This window comes from Lytechinus pictus, chromosome 1 (assembly GCF_037042905.1).
Source record: "Lytechinus pictus isolate F3 Inbred chromosome 1, Lp3.0, whole genome shotgun sequence".
NCBI classification, from domain to species: Eukaryota; Metazoa; Echinodermata; class Echinoidea; order Temnopleuroida; family Toxopneustidae; genus Lytechinus; species Lytechinus pictus.
The window spans coordinates 30,445,952-30,457,337 of record NC_087245.1 but is presented as its reverse complement, the minus strand read 5'-3'; the positions used below and the strand labels follow the sequence as shown (position 1 = coordinate 30,457,337).

The window sequence follows — 11,386 nt, the reverse complement described above, 5'->3', positions numbered from 1 at the left end:
GGCATCAAGTACAATTATGCCATAGGTTGGACCAGTAGAAAAAAAAGGGTTAGTGTGGAGCCCTGCCTATAGGCTATACCGGCATGGTCCACACACCCGACGGCCGGAGCATCGTCGGGAGCGCCGACCAGCCCACGGCCACGCTGGCTAGCTTCGTCGGTTCCGTCGATCAACGACCCCGGCCACCTCCCCTGACCATCGATAAAAACGCGTTTACTACATTAAAAACAACCAAAATGTTTCCCAAATACGACTCAACATCACGCTAATTACACCCCTAACTAAAATATGTACATTAATTACAAAGAAATAACACGATCCAATTAACAAACAATAAAAATAGAGGAAAATTATCACACCTTGCCAGGTCATGGAAGTCGCCATCTTTGAGAATAATGCATGACGGGAAGACATAGCTGCTTGCGCAGCTGCATCATGGGAATTTGTTTCTATGGGTATCCCATGACAACAATCCATATCTTCGTTCGTGTTTGTATCAGAATTCTCTTCAAACCAACGGATTATCCCAATTTCTTTCGAATATTCATTTTTATAACTCGAAAAAATGATTCCACCAAATGCGTCACTAGTCAAATATGATAACCCTGTTCTTGTAAGCAGAAATACTGAGAAGAAAACACCTCGGGTAAGTTGTAAAGCAAAGGCAGCTGCAGCAAAAAAGTTTAGCAGCACCACTGCGCTGCTCTGAGCACATAACTGACCGAAAAGACGGCTGGACCTATCCGATAGCTAGCGCTGAGCGAGACCACTGTCAAACTGACTGCGGCTAGCGACTTAATTAGGCTATATAGTCATAGTGGCGGCGAAATATTTAACTTTATCGCTGAAACAAGCCTGATTTTTAGAGTTGTTCACGCTAGAAAGTATCTCTTTATGACTTTATCTACACGTATGCCATGGCAGTGATAATGAATGTATGATGGGGGGACCTAAAGCTACGCACTTTGTTTTCAAACAACAAAAACTATCCCAATTTTAAATTTAATATTTCAACAAATTATCTTTCACTAATTTGTGGCAAACATTATGAAGATCATTAACCAAGAAGAAAATATCGCAAAACTCACTAACACGAAAATCCCGCCATGTTTTCCGAACACCTCTTGATTTCGCCGCCCGATGTAGAAGGGGTCCTAAAGCTACGCACTCGATTTATCATGCAAAAAAATAGTATTTCCTGTGCCTCAATTTCTAAAATATATTCACATTATTATAGGATAAAATGAAATTAAAGCGAATATAACTCCAAAAATCCAAATAGTTGTTTGTTTTCTCTGCATTTAGAGATTTACTGCAACCTCTGTAGAAAAAATTGATTAGGAATCGTTCGTCAGATCTGCAGTCACAGTTCCACACACAGAGTGCGCATTTGCCATAAAAACTGCATGCGCTATGAGTGGTGCGTAGCTTTAGGACCCGCGCAGCTTTAGGACCCCCGACCATACTATGAATTATGATGGGGTGATCATAATTTGTGCACATGTTGATTTTAGTCTTACTCTTAGTCTTTAGAAATAATATACCGTATCACATGAAGCTAATTTTCAATCAAAAAATTCTAACACTCACAGTTCACACAAAAATTAATCAAAATCATAAATACCAAATGGAAGGCAAGATCCTAAAAGTCAAATTCGCTTGATGGAATTATAAAGTAGTCAAGGGCAGGGTTTTGCTGGTACCGTACTACCGACTAACATTACCGGTATAAATAAGTGGTAGGGTGTCTGGAGAAAATTTTTTTTTTTCTTATTTCAAGAAATATCACATTTTCTTTGTGAATTTGAATTGAAGAGAAATAACCTTCAGAATGACAACAATTATAACATTAAAAAAAAATCAAATTATTGGCTGCAAAAAAGGAGAATGATATTAGGTAAATTTTCAGCAAAGTTTCCCTGCCATAGACTGTAGTAAAGAAATGGACACACAAATCCAAATTTTTAGCTTCCGAGAGCTGTTAAAAATTTATTATTAATGCCAAAAACTTGTCTATAAAGTGTCTAATAGGAATTTTTATGTTCATTCTGATGGTATGATTTTTATAAAGATTTGGAAACCAGATCACAATGAAAAATTGCGACAAAGTGAAAAATTTGTGCAAAACAGAATTTCATTTCCCATAGAAAACGCATGGGGAAATGGCAATCTTAACACACACACAAATAAGGGTTTGCAATTTATCTCCAAAATCCTCATTTCAAATAATCCTATAAACTTGTCCTTACTGTCAAAAGAAGCCCCTGAATTTTCTCTTTCCATACATGCCAAACACAAGTTAATATTTAATTCAGATCACATTTTTATAGCAGCCTGAATTTCCAGAAAAAATGTGCCATATTTCCCCCTAAATCAGCCTGTTGGTGTTTTATGCTGACACTTTTCAGTGTGGCTTCAGACACCCTACTGGTATTGCGATCTCAAAATTCCATGGTGATCGACTAATGCACGCTCGGCTGAAAAAGTGTCATAAAAATGTGTGACCTTATTTTACGCGTGATCGTTTAGCAAAGCTTTAGAAAAGAAATAATGCAGACAAAGCCAAAGGAAAGATGATTGTATCAGATGGAGGTTAAAATGCCATAAACATGATAAATTCAGTTGGTATCACATTTTACCTTTTTTAAAAGACTGCTTGCAAACTGGTGATTTCTTGATGCTTGTCGAGAAGTTCGGATTTTCTCGGAGCGAACGCAAAAGGTAGCAAACTTTGCTGATGTTTTGCCAATTACCTTCAAGAAAATTACCATACTGAGTAATTTTGGGTGGCTTTTTGAAGTTTTTCTGTTAATTGGTGATATCAGTGTTTCAAGATATTGATTGGATGTTGAGATATTCTACCGTGCGCAATTTAGGTAATTATGCACAAATTAAGGTCACCACCACCATGTCAAGGAAGGTGTTCAGAATTTGTTGCTTCTAAGCTAACGTTAGATCCAAGTCAGATTAGTCTAGAGTCTGTCTTACTCTTAGTTTAGTAACTTAAGAAGGAACAAATTCTGAACACCGGCTTCACATTGCGTCGGCATTAGTGCATCCATCAGTGTTGGATAAATGGAGAAAGAAGTAATGGGGCATGTTTGTTTTTGTTTTTTTTAATGCGGACAGATTCCTAGGCATTTTTTTTTCAGCAAAAGAAGTAGATCTAACGTTAGACTCTATCCCCATTTATGAAGAGTTGAGTTTTGTTTCTGTCTAAATTTGTTTTTGTATTTTTGATTCCTTGGGCTCTGGGGAGTTAAAAGTACAGCTGCTTCTTCTAATAATCTCAGAGATCAACAGATGGTTGCTGCATAGATAAATCAATAATAATAATAATAACATTTGTATGGCGCTTTATACTGGTGTTTCAAAGCGCACAGGTTGGCAGATTATAATAATATACAGTCAATCCATTAAAAAAGAAAAAAGAAAACAAGTTATGAGAAAAGGTGAGTTTTAAGTGACTTGATTTGAAAGTGATTTGAAAATTTCCACGGAGGGAGCATTTTGGATATTTGTAGGGATTTTATTCCAGAGGGTGGGAGCAATTACAGAAAATGCACAAATCAATAGAGCAAAATATACACTCCAAACACAGCATGGGCATGGCCTCTGTGCCTCCCACCCTTCCCTAATTTGGAATGGGTTCTCCAGACACTTAAGCAGATAAAGACATAATCTTTTGCTCTTGAATTTCTAAATTAATTGTAGCAAAAATGAAAGTGAATATTTGTGCCTTATAATATCTAATTTTCAATTGATTGATGAAATATTGATCTCAAATGTCCTGAAATTGCTGTCTTGTCTAGACAAACAACTAGAAATTTTATCCACCGCCTGCCTGTAACTTTAGTCCTAATTCATTAGGTCGAGATTTTTCTTTGTATTCTTTGGATTTAATCTAGCCAGGTACCTGTTTTTTGACACTAGTTAGTACTCGTAGACTCCAGGCCTGAATTGACAAAGGTTGTTTGCAGGGTAGGAATTAATTTATTTTTTTTAGGGGCTACTTTTTTTTTTACATTGGGGCTACCACTGAATATCTTGGGGCTATTTTCAAATTCATGGGGCTACTTTTTTAATCGCATATCAGCAATTACCTTTTGACATTCCGAGACTCAATGTGATGCCTAAAAGCTCAGAACATTTTTAACTGTAATTACTGTAGGCTACAGGCCTTACAATAAACAACAGTGATCCCACCAGAGCAGTGGCGTACCCAAATTCGTCCGCCCAAAAATGTGACAAGCAAAAAAAAAAAAAAAAAGGTCTTCAACCAAAAACAATTGACAAGCAAAAAAAAAAAAAAAAAAAAAAAAAGGGCATGGGTTGTGACTCCTCAGGGGGGGGGGGGCAGACTGCCCCCTGCCCCCCCCCGTAGGTACGCTAGTGCACTAGAGTCGCCTTCAGCTCCACACACCTCAGATTTGAGCCAATCGAGGCCCCAATACTTTATTGTCGATTGTCTCTGTACTGTACTGTTTCTTTTTTGGCTTATCCTTCTCAACAGTATCTCGATTTGGAGAGGCTTCTGGCGCTGGCTCTGGCCGTTTGGCAGAGCCAGGTTGAACTCGAATTAGAAACTTATCCATCTCGCACTCCGACTCGACGATGTCGATAATCAGCAGTCGCAATCACCAGCTGATCGCATACAATTCTGTGCATGCCTACATAATATACCGTACGATGCACGTGGTCTCGTTACCAGCTGTGCAGTCTAATCGTGCACGCGTACATGTACATAAGCCATGCGGCAAGTGCGTCAACAATTCTAAAAACCCCGTGCTAAAGACTATGCGTACTCCGCATCCCATATTGCATTGCGCGTTTATTTACAATCGCGAAGCTTCCGGTGTTACGGAAGGTTCGGATATATTGTATCGACCGTTCAACTTAAAGCTGGCAAGGGCGATATAAAAGATGCACTTGCTCCGCCGCCGGAGAACGTAATTATGTGAAGTATTTTTTACATTGTCGATGGTATTTTATTGGGGCGATTCTGAAATAAATGGTCGCCCCAAAGCATTGGGTTTTGAGAATTTTTAGGGGCGATTTGGGCTGTCATGGGGGCAAAATCGCCCGTCGCCCCCGTGTAATTCCGACCCTGGTTGTTTGTTAGGGCCACTAAATGTTTCATGAGCACTCTTTGCCAAGATCAAGGACTCACTAATAAATAAGAAAAATGTTTGAAGAGGAACCTGCTGTGTATTGTGTAATTCATAATAAAATAAAAGTATTCTATTATTCTTTATTTTGGTTTTAATTCGTCTCATTTTTCTTATTCATGAAAAGTTGCAGTTTTCATATCTACTAAAGATTGCTAGGATAGGAAGATCTTCATAAAACAGGCTTAAATTTTGGTTGATAGGGGACAAGTCTGTAATTGGTAGATAAATTATTACTGCATTATCTTTGGTTTTGAATGTTTAATTTAATTATTATTTTTTCAATTTCTCAATTTGATGCAATGAAATACAATTAATACATAATTTTCCATTCTCTCGACCATTGATGTGAATTTCAGGCAAGAGCTCTGAAGACATCACCACAGCAGCCAACCAATGCTGGCCCAGTACCCAACCCACCTCCCAAGGGAGGTAGTAAACTTCCACCTGTAGAGTCACAGAAAGCTCAGCAGACAGATGAAATACTCAACTCAATTTTGCCACCTAGGTGAGATATTGTTATTGAACAGCAAATTGATCAGAAAAAGGTACCCCCCAAAAAAATGGATACAAAATTAGGGTAACTTTCGCTATGCCTTTACACATGGTATGGTTCAAGATTTGGGCTGTTGACATTGTGTACACAATATGAAAAGAAACGATATTGATATTGTTAAACTTTCTTACTATTATTTGTTTCATGAAAACTTTTTGTGACTGAAGTCCAGTGTGCTGTTTAAAACAAAACATAGTCCAGATTAGTCAGCAATGCTGTGTGGGATACATGTAGTTATGTTTCATATTTCATACATGTTGATATTTCAAGCAGTCTAAACATATTTATCCATAAGAGGCAAATATAAGTGTGGTAGTACACTGAAAATACAAATGAATAAATACAAAAGGAAAAAGGAGATAATTTCTCTTGGAAAAAGAAAATACGTCCAATCATTTAACCTTTGCTCCTAGGGAATGGACAGAATCTGGTCAACTTTGGGTTCAGCAGGTGTCCAGTACTCCGGCCACTCGACTGGACGTGGTCAACCTGCAAGAGCAGCTGGACATGAGGCTTCAGCAGAGACAGGCCAGGGAGACAGGTATCTGCCCAGTTAGGAGAGAGCTTTACTCACAGTGCTTTGGTAAATATATATTATTTTTATTCTTTGAATAATGATCAATTCTAATAACTCTGCATAGTGTCTCATTTTACTCAACAGAAAATAGATTTTACATTTGATTCTGTTATCATGATTTCATATTAGTCCAAAATATTCCATACCATACTTTCATCAATGATTGAGATTGCATTCCATTGTTGGCTTCCAGATTTCTTTTTAAAATGTTTTTGAGTGTATTTATTCAAAGAAAAGGCCCTTTGTCAAAAAAAGTCTTCTGTCTTCATTCTACCACTAAACACATTTAATCAAAGTAAAACATTTTCAACATTTATATTAGTTAGAAGTTTTAAACAAGTTGATTGACTTAGAGCAGCAGATTGCTGTAGAATAGTTCCTTGAAGTTACATAATCTATTCTGTATTGATCGATTCACCACAGATGAGTTGATCCGTCAGGTGACCATTGAGTGTGCAGAGCGTGGACTACTCCTTCTCAGGGTCAGGGATGAGATTAGGATGACTATCGCTGCTTACCAGACCCTCTATGAAAGCAGTGTAGCCTTCGGTATGCGCAAGGCACTACAGGCTGAGCAGGGCAAGTCAGATATGGAGAAGAAGGTAAAGATGGAATTCCCACAATGTCATATTTGGATATAAAGAGCAACCTGAATGATGCAGGTTATTTGGCAAAAGGCAAATGCCCTTCCTGTTTGTGTGCAAATTAAACTCTTAATGTCATATACATGTATCTATATACCTATGTACCTGTATTCTGTATTCTTATGTGTACTGTAATATTTCCATATGCTTCAGTGGTGAAGCCAATTTGATATTCCTAGACAGCTATGAATTTTGAGTGCCAAATGCATTGATACATTAAACTTATGTTGTTGGAGATCTGCGTCAAATTTGGCTATCCATAGTTTAACACAACCTTACAGTAAAGTTTGAATTAATCTAGAATTCAGAATGTGGACCTAAAAGGGGATGCAGACATAGCAAAACAAAGGCTCAGTAAATCTCAAAGGGCAATGAGAAGAAAAGAGGTGCATTGAGGCCAAACAAAAGGGGGATCCATGGCTTTCGGTGACCCTCAATCCCTGGATTAATCCATGTGTTAGCCCTGCATATAAGCATATGCTGCAAGATATCAAAATGGCGCCAGATCAGCCTCATCTAGAAAACTTTCTTTTGTATATACCCCCCGATATATTTCTGGACATCGGCTTACTCCAACTGGATATTTGGATGTGTTCTTTGGTTTTAGATCACAGACCTAGAGCAAGAGAAGCGCGAGCTGGAACGACAGGTCAATGAACTAAAGGCCAAATGTGAGGCCATTGAGAAGAGAGAGAATGAGAGGAGACAAGTAGAAGAGAAGAAACATGCAGAAGAGATTCAGTTTCTTAAGAGGACTAATCAACAACTTAAGGTATGAAATGCAAATTATTTGTTATTTTGATTATGTATTTTCATTTATGTTGTTGGGGGGGATCAGGGTAAATATTTTGTAAACATAAGTTTATTTGTTTGAAATATTTGTTCTTACATTTCCATATTCTTATCGGGGGGGGGGGGGGGCTAAGTATATGCTGTATAATGTAAAGTAGTGAATGAATAAAGGCAACTTCTGTTTGACCATTTGTCACTTTGCCTTTACACATAGACATTGTTTTCAATAAAGATGGGTCACATCACTATTTGTGCCATTTTCCCTCATACCTCTTACCATGCTTTATTTGTTACCAAGGTTCATGATAGTTTTTATTGCGGTATTTTAAAAACAATGTTCATCCTTGATATGCTCATAACCTTATTTTCATTTCTTTCCTGTCACAGACACAACTGGAAGGTATAATTGCTCCAAACAAGAAGTAGGATGAATGGTGACCTCTGAAGCGGAATATTCTCTATATACTTGTACATAATTAGGTAGAACTACATGTACATATTCCTGGATATGGTCTTGTATATACATGTAGAAATATTACATTATATTTGTCGAATAAACCTATTAAAATCAATTAAAAAGGAATGTACAAAAACACTACCCTGTGACAAATATTGCATATTTACAATATGTTTGTTATCTGATATTTATAATATATTTGGTATTTTTGTGATGTTATAGTCACACCTTAACCGACTCCAGACCGGCCGAAGCTATTATGTTATCACCTATAGCATGCCATCGGTAGGTTTGGAGTCGGGTTCGTTGGTGTAGCTGTAGCATTAGATATTGGGTTTTGCAGCTGGTGGATGTATCCCTTTCCGACTCGTCCCCTGTGTCTGAACCAGTTACTTGACAGTTTTCACGACTTTGTAGTTACCCGTTGTAAGTCTGGCAGTTACTCACATTTTTGTGAAAGAATATCTGTGCCTTTAGCATAGAGACAAGGAAACTAACCCCCCCCCCCCCAAAAAAAAAAAAGTATTTCTCTTTAGTGTTATTTATTGCTTACTAAAGATTTTCAATTTAAATCAATAAATAAATTGATTGTACAGTAGACTTTGCATAAGTTGATCTTCCACAAATCAAATGAATTGCTTTATTCGTAGCATATTTCAGAGAAGAAAATGTGAAATGTGTTAATAACACAAGGTAAAATTTCAATAAAGTCGAACAAGTTTCTTCGATCCAAATAGTTTCGACTTAGGCAGAGTCACCCGTATATTTTACGTTATAGGGCAGAGTTACATTTAATTTGTTTTTAAATGTCATAAGTATGATTTGATTAAATTCTGTACCTAATTAGTTCTTGGCCAGTCAGATGCCAAGATTTCAGGGACTGATAATACTGCTGTATAAAGCAGGCTATGGTTGCTCGATTATATATTCTGCTACTGAGATGTGGATTATCGTCCATAAATTGCATTGTAGTAAAATATCGGGAAAGATGAAGCAAAACTGTGTGTGTGATTTCTCAACTTTACCGATGTGATGTTAACCGTCCAGAAATGTTGTTCACATACCGTAGGTATGGAATAACTGTGAAATGTCATTCTTAGTGTCTCTTTAATCCTGTTTTTATTTTATTTTGTCAAGAAAAGATTACATTACAATCAGCAAACAGATTTGATCAATTGTAAACATCTGTATACATGTATTTGAAATGGAATTTTTCAATATTTTGATTACTTCATATTTGCATATTTTTACTACAATATGTATTTGTATGTCAACACATATCGATTCCTGCCATTCAGATTTGTATCCTCCCTGTATTCTATGCATTCCTCATGTTCATTCTCCAATTAACATGAATCACTACACCTTGATCTTGTTGCCTGTAAAGGGAAAGTGTACTTCTTCAATAAATTTGTAAATTAACACTTTGAACTGATATTGTGTAGTGTATCATTCTTGTTGTAATGGACCATCTAATGTACAGCCTTCAAGTTAATTACAACATAGCAGAACTGCTAGGTTAGGCAAGTGTGTAACAAAAGCATACAGGCCAAATTGTGACTCTCTAACCAAAATGGCGTCACTCTGATAAAAAAGAGCTGTCAAAATGATGACCATATATAGGAAATGAATGAGTAAAAATAAATTGAAGGATTCCAAAAAGGTCACTTGGCACTGGTAGCTACATTTTAAGCCAGACATGAGTTTTGTTAAATCCCCCCAAATGTGGCTTTGACTTTTAATTCATTACTAGAATACATGCATGTATAGGTACTAAAACGATAATGTGGAAGAGATAAAATGAAAACGTGTTCTACAGTAAATATTTTGCGATTTTACATATGAATATATAGATCGAGTGCCTGATCAGAAAGTAATAATTAGTATTGGGTAAAGGTTTGAGGAAAATCCACCTATAAGTCTGATTAAGAAAGGTATTAGAATTAGGATTTGTGACGTCGTAAAAGCAGCTGCCCCACGTGTTATGTAATATAAAATGCCTCAATTTAATGTTGATGGTTCATTAGATTTTTTCAAGAGCTGGTGTGAAATGATTTGTCTGTTGATATACTGAAAATACAATAAAAAACATTTTATGGTGTGATTTTCATGTTTCTTTCTCAAATCTAAATGGAAAATCAAAATGACCATAACAATACAATAACTCTATTTAGGTTGAAACAATAATATCTACAAACAATTACTCCCTTTAATAACATGTTGAGATCACAATGGGCCTTTCCAATCATCTTTTTTTATTTTGTAGAGTATGTGTATTTATGGACCTACCGAGAGATGGACATTCTTCAGTCAATTACTGAATGACAATGTCTGAAGAAAAAAAAATCCTTGAATAAGATCAATGAAAGTTTGAGAACAATTAACAAGTTGTGAGCACTTGAATGTCGTGATCACCGTTATGGAATCCTCCCATTAGCAAAGTGGCAAAGATGTGTGATGTCAAACTTGTGTGGCTTTCCATGACTTCTGTACGTTTCCCTCAAGTTCTCACTTTTCTGTCTTTTCATGGGAGGTTTCTCCATCACATATTAGTGATCTTGACATTCAGATGCTCTTAACTTTCTTTTTTCCCCCAATTGATCTCAAACTTTCATTGATCTTTATCTTTGATATTTCTTGTTTTCAAGCAACCTAAATTGTTCCAAGTGTTTTATTTTGCCTTAAAATGCTTGTAACTAATTTTTTTCATATGACTGATAATCGGGCATCGAATCTTTAGGTACCCGTCCTGACTCAGTCCGTACTAGCAGGGAGAAGCTCTGGATGAGACGACTTCGCACCACCCAACCTCATGGCCTGAACATCCAAGAGGGGAACGACTGATTTTTCTTTCCTATCCACTTTCAATTTATATATACATATAATTTTTCCCCTCAGCTCTTTTGAATAGTTACATTATAGTTTCTTACTATACTTTCCTCCCATATCTCATACAAGCTCAGCTCCAATTTTTCCTTCCTTATTCAGGCGATATAATAATTATTATATATATATATATTTGTTTTTTCTCCACTCACCTCTTTTAGATTTACCACATTTGCTTATTTACATGTATACTATGGTTTCTTCATAATACACCCCCTCTCTTCTATATTTGCTTTTACCTTTTTAGGCAATTTGCTTCCTCTTTTTCACATATACAGGGTTTTTTTTTTTTTTTTTTTCCCCTAC

The 11,386-nt window shown here is 36.6% G+C and overlaps 1 protein-coding gene across 1 annotated transcript; it reads left to right on the top strand.

Moving 5' to 3' along the window:
• Nucleotides 1-401: 401 nt before the first annotated feature.
• Nucleotides 402-9,625, top strand: LOC129260789 (33 kDa inner dynein arm light chain, axonemal). The gene is made up of 6 exons (XM_054898764.2): nucleotides 402-646; nucleotides 5,528-5,676; nucleotides 6,138-6,307; nucleotides 6,725-6,903; nucleotides 7,553-7,717; nucleotides 8,125-9,625. The coding sequence occupies exons 1-6, from the start codon at nucleotides 566-568 to the stop codon at nucleotides 8,161-8,163; spliced, it is 783 nt and encodes a 260-aa protein (XP_054754739.1). The 5' UTR covers nucleotides 402-565; the 3' UTR covers nucleotides 8,164-9,625.
• Nucleotides 9,626-11,386: the final 1,761 nt, after the last annotated feature.